The sequence below is a fragment of the Pan troglodytes genome, chromosome 7 (genome assembly GCF_028858775.2).
Source record: "Pan troglodytes isolate AG18354 chromosome 7, NHGRI_mPanTro3-v2.0_pri, whole genome shotgun sequence".
Taxonomy (NCBI): domain Eukaryota; kingdom Metazoa; phylum Chordata; class Mammalia; order Primates; family Hominidae; genus Pan; species Pan troglodytes.
Window position 1 is genome coordinate 8,588,156 of NC_072405.2, and position 25,003 is coordinate 8,613,158.

At 48.2% G+C, this 25,003-nt stretch overlaps 1 protein-coding gene and 1 long non-coding RNA gene across 28 annotated transcripts in view; one reads left to right on the forward strand and one right to left on the reverse strand.

Moving 5' to 3' along the window:
* Positions 1 to 25,003, forward strand: part of DLGAP2 (DLG associated protein 2) — a 1,020,080-nt gene that overhangs the window by 974,563 nt on the left and 20,514 nt on the right. For 14 of the 27 annotated variants that reach the window (XM_024345426.3, XM_024345427.3, XM_063816097.1 and 11 more), the window contains 4 exons: positions 2,767 to 3,116; positions 4,181 to 4,222; positions 10,934 to 11,019; positions 12,635 to 13,050. In XM_024345426.3, coding sequence (XP_024201194.1) covers positions 2,767 to 3,116; positions 4,181 to 4,222; positions 10,934 to 11,019; positions 12,635 to 13,050 — 894 coding nt within the window. Of the gene's footprint in view, positions 1 to 2,766; positions 3,117 to 4,180; positions 4,223 to 10,933; positions 11,020 to 12,634; positions 13,183 to 13,400; positions 13,555 to 25,003 lie in introns of those variants that run through there. The other 13 variants (XM_063816103.1, XM_063816096.1, XM_063816098.1 and 10 more) reach the window with 5 other exon arrangements.
* Positions 8,999 to 25,003, reverse strand: part of LOC134810642 (uncharacterized) — a 62,473-nt gene continuing 46,468 nt past the window's right edge. Inside the window, exon 3 of the long non-coding RNA XR_010159150.1 lies at positions 8,999 to 11,435. This is a non-coding gene — a long non-coding RNA (uncharacterized LOC134810642). The remainder of the gene's footprint in view (positions 11,436 to 25,003) is intronic.

A 25,003-nucleotide genomic window follows, 5' to 3' on the forward strand; every position in this document is an offset into this window, starting at 1 on the left:
GTGGCTCACACCTGTAATCCCAGCACTTTGGGAGACCGAGGTGGGTGGATCATCTGAGGTCCTGAGGTCAGGAGTTTGAGACCAGGCTGGCCAACATGGTGAAACCCTGTCTCTATTAAAAATACAAAATTTAGCCAGGTGTGGTGGCAGGCGCTGTAATCCCAGCTCCTCGGGAGGCTGAGGCAGGCGAATCACTTGAACACAGGAGGCAGAGGCTGCAGTGAGCTGAGATCGTCCCACTGCACTCCAGCCTGGGCAACAGAGCAAGACTCCATCTCAAAACAAAACAAAACAAAACAAAGTCTCCACTTTGTAAATGTTAATATGTAACATTATGCCTTAAAGCACAGGTCATCCTGAATGGCAGGCTTGTTTTGTCGTTTGTCCTTGTTAACTTGGGATGACATTAGAGGTCAGAGTGGATTAGGAAAATCCACTCATATGGGTTAAAAATGACTGGAGGAGGTGAGGGATGGGAAGTGTCCTGCAGACACAGAAAGGATGTGTTTCCACCTGCAGCAGCCGGCAGCTGCTCTCGGGCACCGTGTCTGGACATCCTTGGGGAAAACTGCTGCTCGGTCTGTCCTCACAGACGGCGCTCAGACCCCTCCAGGAGACGCCCACGTGCGCACTCACCTACGTCACAAGCAGCCTGGCAGTGCCTCCCACTGTGTGTGTGTGGCAGGGGTGGGGTGGTGTTTGCTTTGCACCGTGATGAGGGGAGCAGATTCCCTTCAAGAAGCACTTTTATCAGCTCTTCCTGTGCAATAAAGGAAAATAATTGACTGTAACAGACAACCAATTCCTGTTGAGGGAGAGTGTTAGGGAGTTCATCCTCTCTATAAAAATAAGTCATAGCCTGAGTCCAGGCCAAGGTGTCTCATGCATTTTTGGTAGGTTCTAAGAGTTATTTAATACAGTTATCACCTCCAGATGCATGTATTTTGCTTTGGTGGCCTGTCCGGCTGTACAGCCGGCGGTACAGAATGCCCCGTGCAACTCGAGTTTGGGAGGAGACTGGCTGGTGATGGCCACAGGTGAGCGTGGCCTGGCCCAGCTCAGATGCACAGAGCTGGCCCCTTTCCAGGGGTCTTCCTACAACTTAAACCTATGGAGCCTGTACTTATAGGGAAGCAAATGAGTTTCTGCTATTATATATTTTCTCCGTTATAGAAACAGTAGCTATTCGTTATAATGATTTTTAGAAAAACACACAAGCCCAAGAGCAGACAGTGCCATCCTGTCACTCAACAGCCGCGATTAACATCTTCAGGTGCTGGTGACCTCTTCTCACACACAGGTTTCCTGTACAAATAGATTCCATCTTGACCTGTGCATGGTTTAGCATCCGGCCTGCTTCTGAACCTAGCGTGATAGAATCAGCATTTTCCACGATGACATGACCTGCGTAGAAATGACGCACACCTGCGCGCTGTCCTGCGGGGACGCACCTTGCCTAGCTGTGTCTCTGCTGCTGGGTTTGCTGGTATTTTTAAATGACGCCACGCCTGTGCGCTGTCCTGCGGGGACATACCTTGCCTAGCTGTGTCTCTGCTGCTGGATTTGTTGGTATTTTTAAATGACGGCACGCCTGTGCGCTGTCCTGCGGGGACGCACCTTGCCTAGCTGTGTCTCTGCTGCTGGATTTGTTGGTATTTTTAAATGACGCCACGCCTGTGCGCTGTCCTGCGGGGACACACCTTGCCTAGCTGTGTCTCTGCTGCTGGATTTGTTGGTATTTTTAAACGACGCCACACCTGCGCACTGTCCTGAGGGGACGCACGTTGCCTAGCTGTGTCTCTGCTGCTGGGTTTGTTGGTATTTTTAAATGACGCCATGCCTGTGCGCTGTCCTGTGGGGAGACACCTTGCCTAGCTGTGTCTCTGCTGCTGGGTTTGCTGGTATTTTTAAATGACGTCACACCTGTGCGCTGTCCTGCGGGGACACACCTTGCCTAGCTGTGTCTCTGCTGCTGGGTTTGCTGGTATTTTTAAATGATGCCATGCCTGCGTGCTGTCCTGCAGGGATGGACCTTGCCTACCTGTGTCTCTGCTGCTGGATTTGTCAGTATTTTTAAATGATGCCACGCCTGTGCGCTGTCCTGCAGGGACGCACCTTGCCTAGCTGTGTCTCTGCTGCTGGATTTGCTGGTATTTTTAAATGACGCCACACCTGCGCACTGTCCTGAGGGGACGCACGCTGCCTACCTGTGTCTCTGCTGCTGGATTTGTCGGTATTTTTAAATGATGCCACGCCTGTGCGCTGTCCTGCAGGGACGCACCTTGCCTAGCTGTGTCTCTGCTGCTGGATTTGTTGGTATTTTTAAATGACGCCACACCTGTGCGCTGTCCTGAGGGGACGCACGTTGCCTAGCTGTGTCTCTGCTGCTGGGTTTGTCGGTATTTTTAAATGACGCCACACCTGCGCACTGTCCTGAGGGGACGCACGTTGCCTAGCTGTGTCTCTGCTGCTGGATTTGTCGGTATTTTTAAATGATGCCACGCCTGCGTGCTGTCCTGCAGGGACGCACCTTGCTTAGCTGTGTCTCTGCTGCTGGGTTTGCTGGTATTTTTATAATCCTGCACAGTTACAGGTATATTCATGTCTGCTGTCTCACTGTCCCCTCATTTCACGCTATTTTCTTAGGCTAGACATCCAGGAACAGACTTGCTCCGTCAACCACAGGGCATGGGCGTGGGGAAACAGGAGACCAGAGGCTGACGGGGAAGAACACGCCTGTTGACTTGGGACTTTCTTTTCTTACAGCTGTCTCATATACAAATTACAAGAAAACGCCCCCACCGGTGCCCCCGCGGACCACCTCCAAGCCTCTGATCTCGGTGACGGCGCAGAGCAGCACCGAATCCACCCAGGACGCCTACCAGGACAGCCGCGCACAGAGGATGTCCCCGTGGCCCCAGGACAGCCGCGGCCTCTACAACTCCACGGACAGCCTGGACAGCAACAAGGCCATGAACCTCGCGCTGGAGACGGCCGCTGCCCAGCGCCACCTGCCCGAGAGCCAGAGCAGCTCTGTGCGGACCAGCGACAAGGCCATCCTGGTGTCCAAGGCGGAGGAACTCCTCAAGAGCCGCTGCTCCTCCATCGGGATTCAGGTAGCTGCTCTTGGCCGCCCGTCAGGGCCTCGCTCCACTCAGTCCTGCCAATAGCATAGAATAAGCCAAAACCCAACCAGCAGCCCTGGGTCCTTAGCACTGACTGTAACCCCAGCAGGGCTGTGGAACCTGAGCGCAGGGCTGTGCGTTCGCGTTGCAGACCTGCCAGCGCAGTGAGTAGGTGGGAGACCCCCGAGGTGACGCGGACCCCAGTGGAGGGCTGAAGGAAACCCAGGGGTTCCAGCTCCCTGTCCCCTGCCACCCTGAAAATACACTCCGGGCCACTTGTTTTCCAAGGGCCAAAGGCTGCCTAGAGAGTATGGAGATAACACTGTTTTGATGTTTTAAAGGGGAGGGTTTCTGTTGAAGTCTGATTTTTCAAAAGCTTTTCGGTATTGTGGCCAAAGAGTTGTGTGGGGAAACCAAAAGGTGTTGGGAATGAAGAGGTAAAAGGAAGGGCAGGCTCTCCTCTCTACAGAAACTGGACGTGCTCACAGCAACTTCAGGTGCTGGCAGGCCCCTCAGCTGGGGTCACAGATGTTGCATCCATGGTTTCAGACCACAGACGGTTGACCCGCCGTCCATCTGGGCCCCCAGATGTCTACCCATGACATAGACATGGCAGACGGTTCCTTTCCCCGTGAATGGAGAGCTCTGGCCGGCTCCTGCCCACGCCGCACCTCCCTCTGCAAGTCTGTTTTAGGTGCAGTGTTGTGCACCCAGGGAGGCCGGGAGATTGTCCTGTGATCTGGGTCAGGTAGCGCATCCCTCCGGGATCTGGCGGACGTGGTTGAGCAGGGCTGGCCGTCAAGCCCTCTGCCAACACGGCCCACCTCCTGCTTCCTTTTACCCCTGCATTCAGCCTGCGTTCCTCGGAGCTTTAACAATCAGATTCTTGACTGCCGCTGGGGCGGCCCAGGGAGGCGGGTGAGTGGAGCGTGCTGAGAGCCGGGCCCGTGCGGCGCTGGTAGCTAGGCATGCGGGCGGAGAGAGCAGGGGAGCCGCCCGCTGGTCCAGGGCCTCCGAACCAGGTCTCCACACTGTGGCTTCATTGTTTTGTTTAGGATTCTGAATTCCCAGAGCATCAGCCATACCCAAGGTCAGATGTAAGTACCGAAATGTGCTCCAAAGCCGCGTCCGCATGACTTTCATTTTCTCTCCCTTTTTTGGATGTTCATGCGACCGCTCTTGTCGCCTCTGTCCTGATTCTATGTGCCAGGCACTATGCTGGGTGCTCCCATCCGTCCCCCTTAGATGAGGACAAGGGGCTCACCGGGGTCCCTAACCTGCCTGCAGCCCTGGGCCTCGCTGGGCCCCGGCGCCGGTAAGCAGGAAAGCTAGGGTGCCATCGCCCGTCTCCGTCTCCGTCTCCAGGGTCACGTCTGCAGTAGAGACTGGAGAGGCCCCCAAATTAGCCAGGTGACTTCCCATTGCCAGACACTCCCACCCTCTCTCTTTTCTCCTCAGCCGCCTCCCACAGGTGCCCTCCAGGATATCCACCCAGCCACGATTGAGGCAGGGCCCACTTCTAAGCACGTGCAGTACCGACTTTATCTGAAATGAGTGGGACATAATTTTGGAAACTCACACAGTTAAGTCAGCAAGCTCGGCACAGTGCCGCCGCTTCCTGCCCCGCCCACAGCCAGGACCCCACACCCCTCCGTGGTCAGCCCTCTTCCGCTCCCAGTTCCCACCCCTGGCATGGCAGCCTCTGCTGAGTACAGGCTTCTCCTCATCCCCCCAGCTTCCCCTGCAAAGCTCAGCCTGTGCCTTTACCCCTTCCCGGATGCCTCTCTGGACCCCAGCCCCACACACTGTGTCCTGTGAGAGGGAACTGCACCCCCAGCCTGTTGCCACCCCCAGCCTGTTGCCACCCTGCACCCAGCACTGTGCCTGGCACATAGGGAGTGCTCAGTAAATGTTGGGTAAGCGAGTGGACGGATGGGCCGCTGGGTGCGTGCTGGGTGAGGATGGATGCAAAGACAGGAATGCAGGTGGATGACGAAGTCACCTTTCATGGCAGTAAGAAAAAATTACGCACAACATCCTGTGTGTTTTCTGTGCATCCTGTGAGCTGGCGGTCTCACAATTATCCAAAGGAAGTGAATTGAAAAGCTACAGAGAAAATGTAGTTGGAGCAGCTCCAGTGTCAGGATAAGGAAAACAGCCAAAGAATTGAAGCCACTGCAGGAGTACAGGGGAGGAAAAGAAGGAATCGAGCAGATGAAAGACGGGTTCCTGTGGGTGCCTGGGAGGCGTCAGGAGGGGAGCTGCAGACGGCAGCCTTGCCAGGGCAGGAGGTGACAGGCTGGGACAAGAGTCAGCAGGCTGTGGACAGGTGGCCATGTCCCTGCCAGGCACCATTTAATCCTTACAATAACCCTGTGTGCTGGTTGTTAATTGTGCCCAGACTATGGATGGGAAAACTGAGGCTCAGGGAGGGTCAGTGACTTGCCTAAGGGCTCACGGCCAAGGCCATGAGTGAAGGCAGTGGCCGAGACTGGAGCCTGCACTCCACTCTACCCCTCTCTGCTCTGCTTCTCAAAGAGGAGAAAATCCCAGAATGATTCCGTGCCCTCAGGAGCCTGCCCTGGTTCTGTTCCTGTTCTGGGACACAGGGCACGTGTCACGCTGTTCCGCAGCTCATAGAGCTGGCTAGCCCGTGTTCCACCAGCATTCAACGGGACTGGCTTCCGGGACCTTTGGGGACAGTTTTGTCTGAGTGCAGAGAGCAGGAGAATCTGTGTTCTGCAAATGTCCTTCCTACAAATGAACAGCGTCCACGTCACTGAACACATCTTCTGTGGAGCTCACGCCCTCTGTGACTCGCTGGCTCGTGGAGAGACAGCTCCAGGAGGGTCCTGTCCCGGGGGGGTGGGGTCCTGTCCCACAAGGCAACTCCCTTGTTCACAGTGCATTGCATGACCTTTTACTATCAGGGTTTGAATTCAGGATTCTCATTATAATTACTGGGCTACGTCTAACATGATCCCTAGTGAGTGAGGGTCCTCAGCTCACACCTCCTATGGCCCCCGTCCTCCTTCCCTGCCCAGCTTAGAGCAGAAGCCAGCGGCAAGTCCCCTGTTCCTCAGATGTCTGGACATGGCCACCTGAGTCTGGCCCTTACAGCAGGACTCACAGACAGGTCTCATCACAGCTCCAGATTTGCAGGCCAGATGCCCTTAGGAGAGAATGGGCCCCAGCTTTGGCACTCATAGGCCAGTCCTAGGATAAGGAGGAGAGCTTGTGGGCATGGCTGAGCTACCTCGGAGAGGTCCTCTGACCCGGTCTGGCCTGACCTCGCTTTTCTTCATTCCAATTGGACCATTTGTGTATTCACTTTCGTTTTTATCCTTTGCGGTTTGTCTCTCCTGCTAAGTTTTCCATTTTCTTTTGTGTGCATGTGTGAGTTTGGGGAACTCTGGGAAATGTTTACAGCTCCCAGATACTTCGGTTAGGTGGGACGGAGGCCTGGTCTAACATTCAGGGTCCTTCTGTCCCTGGTGCCTTGTGAGCCCCACCTTTATAAATGAGATCAGTTTTTTTGTTGTTGTTTTTTATTTTTAATTTTTTTTTTTTTTTTGAGATGGAGTCTCACTCTGTTGCCCAGGCTGAAGTGCGTGGCACGATCTCAGGTCACTGCAGCCTCCGCCTCCACCTCCTGAGTTCAAATGATTCTCCTGCCTCAGCCTCCCGAGCAACTGGGATTACAGACATGTGCCACCACGCCTAATTTTTCTATTTTTAGTAGAGATGGGGTTTCACCATGTTAGCCAGGCTGGTCTCAAACTCCTGACCTCAGGTGACCCACCTGTCTCAGCCTCCCTAAGTGCTGGGATTATAGGCATGAGCCACCATGGCCAGCCAAGGAGATCAGTTTCTATTCTGTGATCTCACCAGGTTGTGAGAAGGCAGGGGCAGCCTGGAAAAGACTCTGCGGCTGTCCATTCTGAATGTCCTGCCTGTGATAAAAGTGTCTGCCTGATTCTCCAGGCACACAGTCAGCTGCTCTTCCTCACGGCTGCCCCACAGCTCAAAGCCTCACAGGCAGGGCCGGCCACTCACCCGTAGATCTGGGAGGCAGAGCACGTCTCAGAGGGAAATAAACAGGAGTTTGCATCACATTCAGGGCACCTGCCCTGCTCCGTGTGAGGTGTTGAAGGAAGAGCGGAAAATGAGCTTGTTGGGAGAGCAAAGATTACAGATTGGCACCCTGGCCCAGTATTACTAGTGAGCGGTTCCCGCTGCCAGCCCCGCCCACATTCATTTTCTCAGCAGCCGTACAGAAGCTGGGCTCAGCGGAGGCTGGTTGGCTTTGACGCTGCTGCTAGCCTGGGACTGCATGGGAGGTGGCACAGTGATTTTGCGCATTCATCTTTTTTCTTGCACCTATATATTTTTCAAAACTTTAAGAGATGAGGGCTTGCTGTGTTGCCCAGGCTGGAGTGCAGTGGTGCAATCACAGCTCACTCCAGCCTCAAACTCATGGGCTCAAGTGATCCTACCCCTTCAGCCTTGCAGAGCACTGGGATTATAGATGTGAGCCAGTCTGCTCACACTGAAATTCTAGTCAGAATTTCCTTTGGAAAAGACTCTTGAGTTACCTTTCCATTGTACAAAATAATTTATTTTCTTTGTCCCAGACTTGCTTTTCTGTCTCACATGAAGCCTCTCTATGCCCAGGATTTCTGAAATTGAAAAATACTTAGCTCCTCCTGGCCAAGTATGATTTTACCATGTCCCCTTCAGACTTTACCTTCCAGCAATGGAGAACTTCATTTTCCTTAGAAAGATTTCATAAAAGACAGCCACGATAAAATCTGCACAGTTCATCATATGCGTGTGCCTTTAATGTAATATACATACCACTATTCACCTGACCGTCCTTAAAGCTGGAATGAGAGAACAGGGAATTTGCATTTGCTGTGGAGGAAACTACTTGAGTCAGGCCTCAGGCTGAGAGTTTTACATCAGTTAACTGAGGCATTGGGTGTCCCCTCTTTGAAACAAGGAAGCAAAGATTCAACAAAATTTAAATGAGTTTCCTAAGAGTTGCATGGCCAGCAAGTAGCAGAATCTGACCAGCTCCAAAAACTGTATTTTTCAAATTCACTATAAAAATAACAAAAATATATTAGAGGAAATTTGGACACAGAGGAAGGAAGGAAAACTTCCTTTTACTTTTGTTATATTTTTCTTTTTCATGGTACACATACATGCCTGTGAGTGCGAGTGTCTCTACGCTTGTGCATGCCCCTGGTCATTGTTGTCCATGGCACCTGTCAACCTGTGTTCTTTAAAGTCTGTATTATAAGCATTCTTGAGGTTATCTTTAGAACCATCTTTATTTTTTAGAGACAGGGTCTCTCTCACTTTATTGCCCAGGACGCAGTACAGTGGTGCAATCACAGCTAACTGCAGCCTCAGTGTCCTGGGCTCAAGTGATCCTCCTGCCTCAGCCTCCCGAGTAGCTTGTCCCACAGGCGCTACCACTCAGCTCATTTCTTTTTTTGTAGAGATGGGGTCTTGCCATGTTGCCTAGGCTGGTCTCTAACGCCTAGGCTCAAGTGATCCTCCTGCCACAGCCTCCCAAAGTGCTGGGATTACAGGCATGAGCCACCATGCCCAGCTCCATTGTTTTCACTGCTGTGTAGTATTCCATGTCACAAGTAAATCATGACTTACTGCACATTCCTATCCCACTGTATCACCCTCATTCTCCCCAGGTGCTACTTTATAAATAATGCTGCAATGAACACCTCACACACTGGTCAGAATTTAAGATCCTTTGTTTCGGCTGGATTCCTAGAAATAGAATAAGTGAGAGAGACAAATATTCTCCACATTTTTATGATAAAAACGAGTGTTCCTTTTACAAAATATCTTTAAAAGTATTCATTTATTTCACTCATATCAGATTTGGCAATATCTACCAAAATTATAAAGTGCAAATACCTCTGACCCAGACCTCCCATCTGGTGAATATATTCAGAGAAGTTTTCACACAAGTACAGACATGTGTTTATATAGCAGCATCATTTATAATGGCAGAAAACTAGAAATAACCAAATTTCCCCTGCACTGAAGGCTCATTAAATGCACTAGGCTATACTCATAAAATGGAATCCTTTGCACTTAAAACACGAGGCAGCTCCATATGTACAGACATGGAATTTTAAATGTATTAATTGTATTACAATCCTTTGTGTAAAATAACACTAATCATGTTTATGTCGAGCAAGGTAAGGTTTAATAAAGTCGTGACCCACTTAAAACTAGAAACGGGAATGGTAAATTCTGACAGGAAGGCCAGGATCTTCACTCAAGAATGTTCTTCCTCCTGTAGCCCGTCTCACACAGCTATCAGAACACGCATCCCAGTCTAGGGTCAGCTTCTGCAAACACGCATCCCGATCTAGGGACCGCTTCTGCGCCTGTCTTCAGAATTCCACCCGGCGAAAGTGGACGTCTCTGTCCGTTCCCCTGGATCCACGGCGGCCGAGAGCTCCAGGGTTTTCTCGCGCTCTGTCTTCTGTGCCGCACACGGCTCTGGGGTCAGAGAGATCCGGGCAAGAGCCCTAGCCCTGGCCCCAACCAGGGGGCGCTCCTGAGCAAGTCACCCCCCTCCTCTGATCCCCCCAGCTCTCTCCTGGGGCTGGAAACATCCTTGGGGTTATTGTGTGGATTACACGTGATAACGCTGGAACCTCAGCATAGTGCCTGGGGCAGGGTACGCACCAAATAAGTCTTCGCTGTTACCATCAGTACTTCTCTTAGCCACAAATCTGAGCCAGTCCTCGTTGACACAGGCTTAACCTTAGGATAGTCACAAACTGCAACTCAAAGGTTAACGTGCAGCTCCTCTCTCTTGCCTCACAGGGGACAGGGTCAGAAGTATTTCATGCTTTGCACCTTTTCCTTGTAGTGATCAGTAATATTTTTAAGAAGAGAGAGATTTTATAACTTAGCTATGACACTTCAGAGAGGGCTCAAAAGTCCTTTTGATACAATAGGTAATACTTTTCTGGAAAGAGGAATGACTGAGTGCCTGGAATCATATCAATGGCTTAACTAACCTTTGGTTTCACAGTTTTCCTACTTGGTTTGGTTTTGTTTTTTTTTTTTTAGAAAACGTACTGTACTAGAATTCCCTTGCGGGATAACTTCACATAGCTGATGATCATTGCAACGCTTGTTGGGTTTGTGGGGACTTTTTGGCAAATACAGCCACAATCAGAATTCTCTGTGGAATACATGATTTCTGTTCTGATCTGACGTCACCCTGCTGGCCATCCTCTTAGCAGATGTGAGACAGCTCTATGGAGATGAAGGTGGAGAGTTTGCCTCTGTTTCTCATCAGTGCTGAAATTCCTTTCTGTGTCTTTCTGTATGTGGATGCAGCCATCAGTATAAGTCTATTAAATCGCTTATTTGTTGTCATTAGCTATGTTTGGTTCATGCTGTACTTGGTTCACCATAGGGCGTGATAAGAGCTTTTAAGTCCCGTTATAATGCAGTTCAACAACACCTATTTTTTGCCTGAGCTGAACTAAGCAGTTTTATTTGCATACATTTAAAAGACCAAAGTGCAGCCTTGAGTTCAGGTAGTTATGTAAAATGTGATGAGACGCAGGAGCGATGTAATTACTCCAGTGTGAATGCATTTCCCTCTCTGCGGTTTTACTGGGTCAAGTGCACCGCTGCATTAATTAAACAAATGCGTAATTAATTACAGCAAATCCACAACAACAACAAAATAGTCCCTTGCCCAGGCCCCATGTTTCAGTTCTAAAATAAGACGTTCTCTGTTGAATTAGGTGGAAACGGCCACAGATTCTGACACGGAGAGCCGCGGTCTGCGGGAATACCACTCTGTCGGGGTGCAAGTGGAAGATGAGAAGCGGTAACTCAGCCCCTCCTGACACGCAGTGACCCCCGAGCGAGCGCTCTTTGTCAAAGGCCTGATGGAAGCTCCTAGATCCTGCCGGCCCTCAATCATGCCTGTCCTTGTGGAAACAGGGCCATACGTTTATACTTTTCCATTGATAACCCTCAAGTATGAATTAACACCCACCTATGTCTTGTTTTTGCAAGAGGCAAGGGAGTAATTCTTTCCAAAGTAATTTATCACCTCTGAAAGCAGAGCAGCTGACGGCCTGAAAGTCAGAGTCCTTGATCCAAAGGAAAGAAGGACGGGCTGAGGGTGACGCCAATGCAGGCCTCACGCCTTGTCATGTTACACGTAAAACGATAGAAAGACAGCAAAGCACGTTCAAGGCCTTCATACACCGTGAAATTGTTTCACTTCAAAAATATTACCTAGAAACAAAAAATACAAAGTGATGTCCATTAGTGTTATTTTTGTAACAAGGCAGGACGATCATTTTAGTTTATATTTAAAATAGCATGTATTTATTTAAAATAGCATGTATTGTCTATTTCATAAAAACAAATTTTGATGAGAATATTACATGGTGAGGGCTCAGCCAATGTCTGACAGGGACAGTGTTGGGTGGCCTCCCTCATCAGGGAGCGTTTTAGCACCCACCCTATGGAGATTTTGATTGCAAAGAAATTCCGACCCCAGCTAATGGCTTCCCCAGTTTCCAAGAGACCTCCTAGAACCTGGCCATCTTCTGCACCTGGGAGCCAGGCAGGCTGCCTTCCATCCTGCTCTGTGGCTCAGTGTCCCTCCCTGTGCCCCCAGCAAAGGGAACACGTGGCAACGTCACTAACCAGCTGCATGCACAGCTGTGTGCTTCTATGGGTTCAGCCTGCAGAGCCACAGGGATGGCTGCAGTAGCTGGGACTATGTAGACACAGAGAGACACACACACACCACACAGGCACACGATACAGAGCATACCCACATGCACACACACGCTCACAGCGTTCTCACCCAGCATACTGGTCTCCAACTGTAAGCCCCTTCCTATCAACTATTTTGGTGATCAGCTATGTGGAAAAGATGACATTAAAATATAGACAGTGAAAATGATTTTCCAACACCTGCCAAAGTCAGAATTTGGAGTCATTATTTTGCATACAGGGGTTAATGGGGACATATTAAATTATCCAGACAGAAGTGGCTCAGGCCCTGAAACACAATTTGGAAGCCACTAAAACTCACTATGATGTTACTATTGTTTACATAAAAGAAGCAACCCATGGCTTTGGCTGCATAAGCTCGTAGCATATTTCTGAAAGGGAGGTAGCCATTTGCTAATGGTGGTTTCAAGAAACACGTTAACTCTCATTGTATCATTCAATAAACTTAAATCCCAAGTGGGTGTTATTTAGGCCTGAGAGTTAGGCAGATGTTAAAGTTTAATGATTTGCAAAACCAAATGTTCTTCCATAGACAAAACACCAGCATATTTCACAAACAAAACACTACCTGCCCTTGAGCCGCCAGGCTGTTGAGCTCAGGTGTGCTCCTGACAGGCGACATGTAGGACTTTGTTGCATGAAGTCCTCTCAGAAGGGCTACCATCTGTCTTCCTTCCCTCCTTTTGCAGACACGGACGTTTTAAACGTTCTAACAGCGTCACGGCCGCCGTCCAAGCTGACCTGGAGCTGGAGGGGTTCCCAGGCCACATCACCATGGAGGACAAAGGCCTTCAGTTCGGCTCATCCTTCCAGCGGCACTCCGAGCCCAGCACCCCCACCCAGTACAGCGCGGTGAGAACTGTACGGACCCAGGGGCTCTTCAGCTATAGAGAAGACTATCGGACCCCAGTGGACACCTCCACTCTGCCCCCTCCAGACCCCTGGCTGGAGCCCGCCATCGACACGGTAGAGACTGGGAGGATGTCTCCGTGCCGCAGGGATGGCTCGTGGTTTTTGAAGCTGCTGCACGCAGAGACAAAGAGGATGGAAGGCTGGTGCAAAGAGATGGAGAGAGAGGCGGAGGAGAATGACCTCTCGGAGGAAAGTAAGAGCTCAGGCTCCCCTAGGGCCTCTTAAATATCATCTCCGTAATGCAAATATGCACATCACAGCATTAGTGGAGAAAAGTTCCTCCCTTTGGTATTCGAGTGAATGAAAATAAATGTGCTTTCTAGTATATCCCCCTCAATTCTAAGAAAAGATATAAATTACATGAAAAGAGAAGCAGTCACTACGATATTGAAGGAAAATTCTGTGTGTTTTGTCAGGTAAGTGGAATAGAAAATCAACTGTGCTAACAGTTTTCTTGGGAGCATAGTTGATCTCATATTCCACTTAGCAGTTCTCTTGAATTTTGGCAAAAACTTAATTTGCAGCATTTATGTTATTTTCTAGTATTGTTACCAGCTCATGCTTTACAAGAAAATGCCTTGGCATTATGCTAAAGAGAAGTCGACGGTAAGTAAAAGATTAAGTTAGTTAACTGTGTGATGATGTGCTCAAAGGTCTCACTCCTGGGTGGAATGGGAAGGCCATGTCATTCCTCTACCAGAGTCTCCACCAAAGGTCTCACTCCTGGGTGGAATGGGAGGGCCGTGTCATTCCTCTACCAGTGTCACCACCAAAGGTCTCACTCCTGGGTGGAATGGGAAGGCCGTGTCATTCCTCTACCGGAGTCACCACCAAAGGTCTCACTCCTGGGTGGAATGGGAGGGCCGTGTCATTCCTCTACCAGTGTCACCACCAAAGGTCTCACTCCTGGGTGGAATGGGAGGGCCGTGTCATTCCTCTACCCGAGTCTCCACCAAAGGTCTCACTCCTGGGTGGAATGGGAGGGCCGTGTCATTCCTCTACCCGAGTCTCCACCAAAGGTCTCACTCCTGGGTGGAATGGGAGGGCCGTGTCATTCCTCTACCGGAGTCACCACCAAAGGTCTCACTCCTGGGTGGAATGGGAAGGCCGTGTCATTCCTCTACCGGAGTCACCACCAAAGGTCTCACTCCTGGGTGGAATGGGAGGGCCGTGTCATTCCTCTACCAGAATCTCCACCAAAGGTCTCACTCCTGGGTGGAATGGGAGGGCCGTGTCATTCCTCTACCAGAGTCTCCACCAAAGGTCTCACTCCTGGGTGGAATGGGAGGGCCGTGTCATTCCTCTACCAGAGTCTCCACCAAAGGTCTCACTCCTGGGTGGAATGGGAAGGCCGTGTCATTCCTCTACCAGAGTCTCCACCAAAGGTCTCACTCCTGGGTGGAATGGGAGGGCCGTGTCATTCCTCTACCAGAATCTCCACCAAAGGTCTCACTCCTGGGTGGAATGGGAGGGCCGTGTCATTCCTCTACCAGTGTCACCACCAAAGGTCTCACTCCTGGGTGGAATGGGAGGGCCGTGTCATTCCTCTACCAGTGTCACCACCAAAGGTCTCACTCCTGGGTGGAATGGGAAGGCCGTGTCATTCCTCTACCAGAGTCTCCACCAAAGGTCTCACTCCTGGGTGGAATGGGAAGGCCGTGTCATTCCTCTACCAGAGTCTCCACCAAAGGTCTCACTCCTGGGTGGAATGGGAGGGCCGTGTCATTCCTCTACCAGTGTCACCACCAAAGGTCTCACTCCTGGGTGGAATGGGAGGGCCGTGTCATTCCTCTACCAGTGTCACCACCAAAGGTCTCACTCCTGGGTGGAATGGGAGGGCCGTGTCATTCCTCTACCAGTGTCACCACCAAAGGTCTCACTCCTGGGTGGAATGGGAGGGCCGTGTCATTCCTCTACCAGTGTCACCACCAAAGGTCTCACTCCTGGGTGGAATGGGAGGGCCGTGTCATTCCTCTACCAGTGTCACCACCAAAGGTCTCACTCCTGGGTGGAATGGGAGGGCCGTGTCATTCCTCTACCAGAGTCTCCACCAAAGGTCTCACTCCTGGGTGGAATGGGAAGGCCGTGTCATTCCTCTACCGGAGTCACCACCAAAGGTCTCACTCCTGGGTGGAATGGGAGGGCCGTGTCATTCCTCTACCAGAATCTCCACCAAAGGTCTCACTCCTGGGTGGAATGGGAGGGCCGTGTCATTCCTCTACCAGAGTCTCCACCAAAGGTCTCACTCCTGGGTGGAATGGGAGGGCCGTGTCATTCCTCTACCAGAATCTCCACCAAAGGTCTCACTCCTGGGTGGAATGGGAGGGCCGTGTCATTCCTCTACCAGTGTCACCACCAAAGGTCTCACTCCTGGGTGGAATGGGAAGGCTGTGTCACTCCTCTACCAGAGTCTCCACCAAAGGTCTCACTCCTGGGTGGAATGGGAAGGCCGTGTCATTCCTCTACCAGAGTCTCCACCAAAGGTCTCACTCCTGGGTGGAATGGGAGGGCCGTGTCATTCCTCTACCAGAATCTCCACCAAAGGTCTCACTCCTGGGTGGAATGGGAAGGCCGTGTCATTCCTCTACCAGAGTCTCCACCAAAGGTCTCACTCCTGGGTGGAATGGGAAGGCCGTGTCATTCCTCTACCAGAGTCTCCACCAAAGGTCTCACTCCTGGGTGGAATGGGAAGGCCGTGTCATTCCTCTACCAGTGTCACCACCAAAGGTCTCACTCCTGGGTGGAATGGGAAGGCCGTGTCATTCCTCTACCAGAATCTCCACCAAAGGTCTCACTCCTGGGTGGAATGGGAGGGCCGTGTCATTCCTCTACCAGAATCTCCACCAAAGGTCTCACTCCTGGGTGGAATGGGAGGGCCGTGTCATTCCTCTACCAGTGTCACCACCAAAGGTCTCACTCCTGGGTGGAATGGGAAGGCCGTGTCATTCCTCTACCAGAGTCTCCACCAAAGGTCTCACTCCTGGGTGGAATGGGAAGGCCGTGTCATTCCTCTACCAGAGTCTCCACCAAAGGTCTCACTCCTGGGTGGAATGGGAAGGCCGTGTCATTCCTCTACTAGTGTCACCACCAAAGGTCTCACTCCTGGGTGGAATGGGAAGGCCGTGTCATTCCTCTACCAGAGTCTCCACCAAAGGTCTCACTCCTGGGTGGAATGGGAAGGCCGTGTCATTCCTCTACCAGAATCTCCACCAAAGGTCTCACTCCTCGGTGGAATGGGAGGGCCGTGTCATTCTTCTACCAGTGTCACCAGGGCAGATCTGTCCCAGTCCCTTTGGTACTCACCTATGCCTCTGCTTCTCCACATGGAAGGGGACAGCCCCTTATTCTCTGCCTTTCTCCCGTCTGCCTAGAGAAACCTACCGTCAAGACCGTTCAGGCCAGGCACAGTGGCTCACGCCTGTAATTCCAGCACTTTAGGAGGCTGAGGCGGGTGGATCACCCGAGGTCAGGAGTTACAGATCAGCCTGGCCAACATGGTAAAGCCCCCTATCTGCTAAAAATACAAATTAGCCGGGCGTGGTGGCAGGTACCTGTAATCCTAGCTATTTGGGAGGCTGAGGCAGGAAAATCACTTGAACCTGGGAGGCAGAGGTTGCAGTGAGTCAATATCATGCCATTGCACTCCAGCCTGGGCAACAGAATGAGACTCTGTCTCAAAAAAAAAAAAAAAAGAGTTCAGAAGCAGCACCCATTATAAATTGCTGTATTTGACTTCTAAGCTAATGCCACCTGTCTTTGTTTATAGACCAATTACATAATTGCACAATACCTACAACTAATGCTTATGTTTAACACAGTACAATTTCACAAAGCTATTTCTGAATGTCTTGACAAATTACGGTCTAAGTATTTTTCTTTTTCTGTGAATTTATTTGTACATTGACAAGATCATTATAAATGCTGAACTTCAAAAGGATAGCTGAGATCCTTGGGAATTTGTCCCTGACATGCCATTTCTAGATGGCTGTTTTAATAGGGCATTCACTAATCCTAGAAATAGAAGTGCAACAATGAAACTACATTGACTATGACTTACAGAGAATAACGGCCCTGGAGCCTCGGCAGTCTGAGAAAATCACTGGCGTGCTGATTTTTTATTGTTAAAACTTAAGGTCTGAACCTATGAAGAAAGAAAGACATTGCCTTTAATTGACTAATCCTTTTCTTCCACATTTGTCTCTTAATCATCAAATCCCACCTATTCTTTACAGGAGGTGACATTGGACGCTGAATGTTGGGGAGATGTTGCCTTGCACGTGACCCACAGTCCCCGCAGCACGGCTGCATGGGGCTGGTGCAAGTCAGCATAGCCGTGTTCCGATCGTTCACACGGCGTTTGCATTTCTCATGGTTAGGGTACATTTAACAGAGTAACTTCACGATTTTGATATCTAAAAATCACTCATTTTCTGCAGCATCTTCCACCCTTGTTAGTATATGCCTCAACTTGGCCAAATTGTCTTAATTATAAAAGGGATTTATACTCTTTAGCACAAAGATAAAACACAGAAAAACTGCATTGCCTAAGTTGACGCCAAATTAAATTGCCAGCTCTGGTTTTGTGCATGCTGACAGGGGCAGCGTAGGGCTGGGGTGCCTTCCTTCCAGGATGAGAGCAGGTGATGAGACCTGCATGTCACTCAATCAAGCTGTGTTTTCTACACCATGTGGTTCCTCAAAAGAACACCTTTGAGGAGGAGGAGAGAGGAAAAAATTTACAAGAGGTCATGTTTGTCAGGGCTTAGCCCATAAAATGCCTATAAAATTGTATCCTATTATCATTTGAGTTTATCCCATTCGGGACACATTCAGAAAGTTGCAGTCTTCTTTGGAAGGTGTAAGAGATTGAGACATTAGCCATTACTGTGTTGATAACACAGAGACTACTTCTCCTGTCATCATTTTCCATGTTTAGTGCATACTTTCAATTTCATTTTTTCAAGGATTATCATTTTTGAAAAGATATCTTTTAAAAAAAAATAGAATCCTCAGCTGGGCACAGTGGCTCACACCTATAATCCCAGCACTTTGTGAGGCTGAGGCAGGAGAATTGCTTGTGCCTAGGAGTTTTAGACCAGCCTGGACAACACAGTGAAAACTTGTCTCTACCAAAAAAAATAATAATAATAATTAACATTTTAAAAAGTAGCCTGGTGTGGTGGCACATGCCTGTAGTCTCAGCTACTCAGGAGGCTAAGGTGGGAGGATTGCCTGAGCCCCAGAGGTGGAGGCTGCAGTGAGCCGAGATCCCACCATCACTCCAGAAGAAGACCCTGTCTCAAAAAATAAAGAAAGAAAGAATATCTAGACCAGTTCTCCCTGAACACATATGATATGTCAGGCCCTGTGCTGAATGCACTACAGACCTCATTAATGCTCATCCCAATGGACTAGGTGAGTAGTATTGTAAGCATTCTACAGATAAACTGGGGCTCTGAGAGATTAAGATCTTGCCCCAAATCACAGAATAGTAGCAGTGACCCGGGACTGGGAGTCACGGCCCTCTGACGTTGAAGGCTCTGCCTTTCCAGCAGTGATCTGGGACTGGCAGTCATAGCCCTCTGACATTGAAGGCTCTGCCTTTCCACCCTACAGTCCAAAGGCATCAAGTCAAGAAGTTCCCTTATGGGAAGCACCCCCTCCACTGCCTGCTTCCATGCTGGATGTGCATCCCATCCTTTCACCTGCTGTTTCAGACAAGGGTGTGTCCCATCCCTGACCCTTCACCTCATTCTGGTCCTCCACGACTGTGACCCACGTGTGGTCCACAGAGTCCCTCAGCTGCGAAGACAGAGGCCAAGGTTCTCCCACGTTAGCCATTGGAAAATAAGTGGCAGGAGCTGTAAGGAGGCAAATTATTTCTCAAACCAAGAATGAAAGTCCTTACAAAGGGCTTTAGTGCTGAGGCCCTGTCATGGTAAGTCCTAGTTTTCTGTCACTGGAGGCATTCCAGAATATTCTATAAATTATGCCATAAAAATACTACATACGAAATTGAATTTGATGATATATAGGGACCCAAATCAACAGTAAGATTCCAAAATCTTAGGATATATAGTATTTTTTTTTTTTTTGAGAGGGAGTCTTGCTCTTTCTCCCAGGCTGGAGTGCAATGGCACGATCTCAGCTCACTGCAACCTCAGCCTCCCGAGTTCAAGTGATTCTCCTGCCTCAGCCTCCCAAGTAGCTGGGACTACAGACATGCACCACAGCACCTGGCTAATTTTGTATTTTTAGTAGAGATGGAGTTTCACCATGTTGGCCAGGATGATCTTGAACTCCTGGCCTCAAGTGATCTGCCCACCTTGCCCTTGCAAAGTGCTAGGATTACAGGTATGAACCACCACGCCCAGCCAGGATATCTAATATTTCGATGTCACTTACCTTATTATTAGGCATCTGAAAAACTATTTTTCTTCAGTAAGGTAGGGTGGAAAGTTAATTTTTGCTGACTCCAAATTATATTCCCCTAAACATATGTTTGGTTTTGTTGTGGGATTTTTGTTTTGTCTTGTTTTTTACCTTTTTTGAGCCATCAGGATCCTCCTCTGGACTCTCTCAGTGATGTCTGCATTCCATAGATATTTATTGATTACTTACGATGAAGCAAGCCACTCTCCGATAGACAAAAATGATGCAACAATGAGTAAGACATGGTAAAGGACCTAACTGATTACCTAACAGTGGGAGAAGACGAGGGGAAAACTATTCACAGGAAGTGGAAACTGTTTAGTGTCATAAGAGAAGTACAGATAAAGTACTTAAAAACTCAGAGGTCTCAGCAATGCTTCCACCTGGGAAGATTCTCAGAAGGCTTCCTGGAGAAGGCGGCACTGTGCTAGGCCTTGACACGCGGTTGGATTTGGTCAAGGTGGTGGATGGCGGTGATTGAAAAGGAGATTCAAGAGTCCACACAGAGGCAGAGAACTGGGGAACAGAGGCCCCTTTGTCTCCTTCCTCTGGAGGAAGATCTTCATGTCAGCACTGCCCTTCTTCCTGCCTGTGGGGAGGGTCTGCGCTACCTGACCTCACAGAGCCTTCTGTGGCCGGGCCATTCCCCATGCCCTAGGGGATGATGGAACTTGCCTAAAACTCCGCCCCTCTGCTGTCATTTGAGATTTTAGGCTCCTTCAATGAAGTGGTCACATTTGACATTTATCATCCACAGACAGTGCCTCACACATCGCCTGGCACAGAGTGCCAGACAACAGGAATGGGGAGGAAGAGAGGGAAGCAGGAGGATGGGCTGTCTTAGCAAACAGGATGCCACACTCCTGCTCACACCTTTATAAAAGCAGAACATCTAGACTCCCAGAGAATCACCTCGCCATCCTCAGTTATGGAGGCTGGGAGTAGCTTCAACACTTCCCATTCTATAGACATCCACTGAAATGATCCTGATTTTGCTTGTCTTTGCTCCACTATATATATATATATATGTGTGTGTGTGTGTGTGTGTGTATATGTGTATATATATACATATATATATATATTTTTTTTTTTTTAAGACGAAGTCTCACTCTGACACCCAGGCTGGAGCGCAGTGGCGCGATCTCAGCTCACTGCAACCTCTGCCTCCCAAGTTCAAGCAATTCTCCTGCTTCAGCCTCCTGAGTAACTGGGATTACAGCTGAATGCCCCTACACCCGGCTAATTTTTAATCAGAAAATGTAACTGCATTGCTATAAACTTTGAACACAAGGAACAGAGAATGGATGAACTTGATACTTTTTGTGATTTTCTTAATTTCTTAAATTGCCCAGATACCTTCATCTTTTTGTGGACAGATGTCAAAACACTTGTTATGCCCCTCATCTGTGTGTTTTGTCCATAAAACTAGCACAATATTCATCAAGTTCAGATACTTCCCTAAATGTTTAAAAGGTAAGATGATAACCTTAATTTCCAGTCCTAATTTTAGGAGCAGATACAGGGTTATTGGTTATGGTACTTTTTAAAATAAAGATTAAATTAAATGGCTTATGAGACTAAAACTCTGATCTCTGAATATTGAAATTTCCATTATATGAAGTAATTTTTGCCCAAAATATAATTTCATAACACAGTTCCCCGAACTGATTGAATGAATCTAGATTCAGTCATTCTTCTATGGTTAATAAAAACTATCGTGAACCCAAAGAAATGCTGGTCTGCATAAAGTCACATTAATGCAGGCTGCCTATTGTTAATAAAAGTACTTTCAAGACATTAAATCATTACTAATGTTTTAAGATTTTTGTATTAATTATGTCAAACCAAATGGGTAAATACATAAAGGAAAAATCAAAAATTTGCATATTTTCTAAAACAAAAGAAATCCTTCCCAAGCTAAGACTTTACTGAATAATTCCATTGAGATGCAACTCTCATCAAGAACTCACCAAGGGAGCACATGTACACACAGGATCTTTCAAACGGTATCGGAAACTTCCTTGCCCCAAACGACTCCTCCCGAAGTAATGAATAACCTACACGTTCACCGGGTCAGATGCACATTCAAGGCAAACACTAATGCTGGGAGGAACATAGGGATTTGCTCACTAAGGTCTCCTTTTACAGCCAGAATGACCACAAGTCATATTAACACAAGAGCCGGGGTCAGATGTGTGACGTTGTATCTCCTGGGCCATCTTCCATGCTGAGACAAAATGGTCTGGATGGGGAGAAGCACCCCGGCAGGTGGCACTCGCACAGGCGTCAGCAGCTGACAAAGAGCCCAGAGAGACTCTGAGAATGAGCAGAACACATGCTCCGTGCAGGGCACGAGGATGACGTGGCCACAGAGAAACTGTGCCTGTGTCCATGGTTGGCCCAGGTGGTATCAGACCAACAGAGAAGATTGAGGAATCAGAAATACTGATGATGTTCTGAGCACAGCAGATGCCTGTGCACATATTGGCAGCTACCAGCCTTAGGGGTCAATGTATCACACAGCTTAACGGAACGTCCACTGCTTCCAGACCTTCTGGGAGATGCAGGTCATAGACTGTGTCCATTATGTGGATCAGACTAAGAGAATCAACCCACTGACCAGGCCTCTGCTAAGCACCTATGAAGATGTTGCCATACAACCCAACTAAATGGTCATGGGGAAATCAGACGATAAAAAGACATGGATGCTTGTCAGCACAGGAAAAGGAAACAGCAGAGTGAAAAGACAACTCACAGAATGGGAGAAAATGTCTGCAAACTGCCCATCTGACAAGGGACTAAGAACCAGAATATACAAGGAGCTCAAATAACAGAAAAAAAATTCAAAAATGGGCAAAAGACCTGAATAGGCATTTCTCAAAAGAAGACATACAACGGGCCAACAGGTATGTGACAAAAGATTCACCACCACTAACCATCAGGAAAATGCAAATCAAAACCACGATGAGATGTCACCTCATCCCAGCTAGAATGGCTATTATCACAAAGACAAAAAACCAGCAAATGCTGTCACAGATGTGGAGTAAGGGGAAAGCTTGCACACTGCTGGTTGGAATATGAAGTAGCCACTGTGGAAAGCAGTATGGAGATTTCTCAAAAACTAGAAATAGAACCGCCATGTGATCCAGCCATCGTCCTGCTGGGCATAGACCCAAACAAAAGGAAATTCATATGTCAAAGGGATTTCTGCACCCACATGTTTATTGTAGCATTATTCATGTTAGCCAAGATATGGAAGAGACCTAGGTTCCCATCAGTAGAAAAATGGATAAAGAAAATGTGGTAAGAAAGTAATGCGTGTGAATAATATTCACAGTGGAATATTATTCAGCCATAAAAAAGGAATTAAGTCTTGTCATTTGGAGCAACATGGATGGAATTGGAGGTTATTATGTTAAGTGAGATAAGCCAGGCACAGAAAGATAAACACTGCGTAATCTCACTCAGATGTAGAGCTCGGCCGGGCGCAGTGGCTCATGCCTGTAATCCCAGCACTTTGGGAGGATAAGGCAGGCAGATCACCTGAGGTCAGGAGTTTGAGACCAGCCTGGCCAACATGGTGAAACCCTGTCTCAACTAAAAATACAAAAGTTAGCCAGGCATGGTGGCGCACGCCTGTAATCCCAATCCCAGCTACTCAGGAGGCTGAGACAGGAGAATCGCTTGAACCTGGGAGGCAGAGGTTGCAGTGAACCAAGATCAAGCCACTGCACTCCAGCCTGGGCAACAAGAGGGAGACCCCATCCAAAAAAAAAGCAGAGCTCATGAAGGTGGAGAGTAGATTGGTGGTTACCGCAACAGGAGAGAGGAGGAAGAGAAGTTGATTCATACTAATGGGTACAAACATACAGTTAGGTGGAAAAAATAAGTTCTAGTATACAATAGTACAGTAAGAAAACATGGTTAATAATGTATCATGTATTTCAAACTAGCTAGAAGAACTGTAATGTTCCCAACACACACAGATAAATGTTTGAGGTGATGCACATCCCAGTCATCCTGATTTGATCTTAGCACACTGTAGACGTGTTCAAATATCATATGTGCCCCCAAGAATATGTACAACTGTGATAAATCCATTAAAAACACACAGAAACGTGCTCAAAAACATGAAAATGATGAGGCTCGAGATCTTGAAAGGAGATTTCTGGGAGCCGTAGCTTAGGCAGACCCCACTACAAAATTAGTTACAAGGGAATCTCAGGGGATCACAGAGGTTACAAATACTCAAATGATCATTTCCGACTCTCTGCAAATTTTATAAAAATCCATCTCAAATATTAGAACACCAGAATAGTGTGAATTATGTTACGTCATACCAAATTTAGATAGAATTGGAATTATAGAAAAAATAAAAGAGCCAAGTGTGTTAATCAAATTTCTTTGTACATGGAAGGCAAGGGTTCTAGCAGGTTCTTTGTGAATTTGCATTCTGATGAGAATTAGTCCTTAGTATAGCTCCTGCAAGTGTCTAAACTATGGCAAAATTAGAGACATACAGTGGAAGAGAATAAATTGAATTTTCACTTCAACTTCTTTGCAATTATAGGAAGCTATTTACATTATAGGCATCAGATAGGATCATTCTCACTCACTGAACAGCAAAATTCTCCTACCATTAGCAGGCATGTCATTAGCTACACTTTTCGACATTCATTATCTCTCTAGCAATATTCAATTTATTCCCTTTATAATAACTCTCCACTACATTAAATCGATACCAAGATTTTGCCCATGTATTCATGTTGTGTTAAAGAGTATAAATTGAAGTACTTTGTATTAACAGTTCAGTTGAATTCCATTTTAAGGAGAATGTGAAAATTGGGAATTAAACTTCAAATTTTAAGAAACTGATTGACTTTTAAATTACAGTTTGAGGAAGCATAGAGTTGGCAAAATAAATTCATTTATTCATCCACTTCTATATATTTCTGCAGCAACGACTTACTTAAAATAGTCCCTTTAAATATCTTCATTAATTACCCAGGTTTTAGAATACAAAAGAAATAGAAATTCAACATTTCAAAAGCAAAGATGATTCCTCCCCTCGTCATCAGCGAGTCCAGGGCTGCAGAACACGTTCATTTTGGGGGCAGTGGAATGCACAGGAAGGATGAGGAGTTTTCACTGTCACCCCTTTCAAGAAACCACTCAAGCTCCACCGCCTCCAGCTGCTTCTCGACCGACCGCAGCGGCCCCTCCACTCCCCTCACCCCCAGACTCACCCCAACTCAGAGCCCTGCCAGCTCCATCCCATGCCATGTGGCCAGGGGCTCCTGGCTTCCTTCTCCAGTCCTCCCCTCCCTTCTCTGTTCCCAGGCTGGCTGGCCAATCAGATCCAAGGAAGAGCAGCCTGTCTTGAAGTGGATCTGTGAACGGCACAAGGCCCCGGTGTTAAGATGCCCGACAGACAACCTTCCATCCTTCTTTTCAAGACAGAAACAATGCCAAAGTGTTATCCGAGTTACTTGCTTTTCTTAAAAGTTATGCTTTTTTCATCTTTTTCATGCCCTAGAAGCAATGGAGAATTAGGTGATATTCAGGAACTATTGTCACCGTCGTGGGGGTGACAGTGGCCCTGGGCCTACAAGGTGGTCGCAGGTAAAGGCCTCAGGAAGAGAGAACACAGGACAACACTTACTGCCGTCTCCACGGAACAGGGAGGGAGCTGTGGGTTATACTCTTCTTTCCCA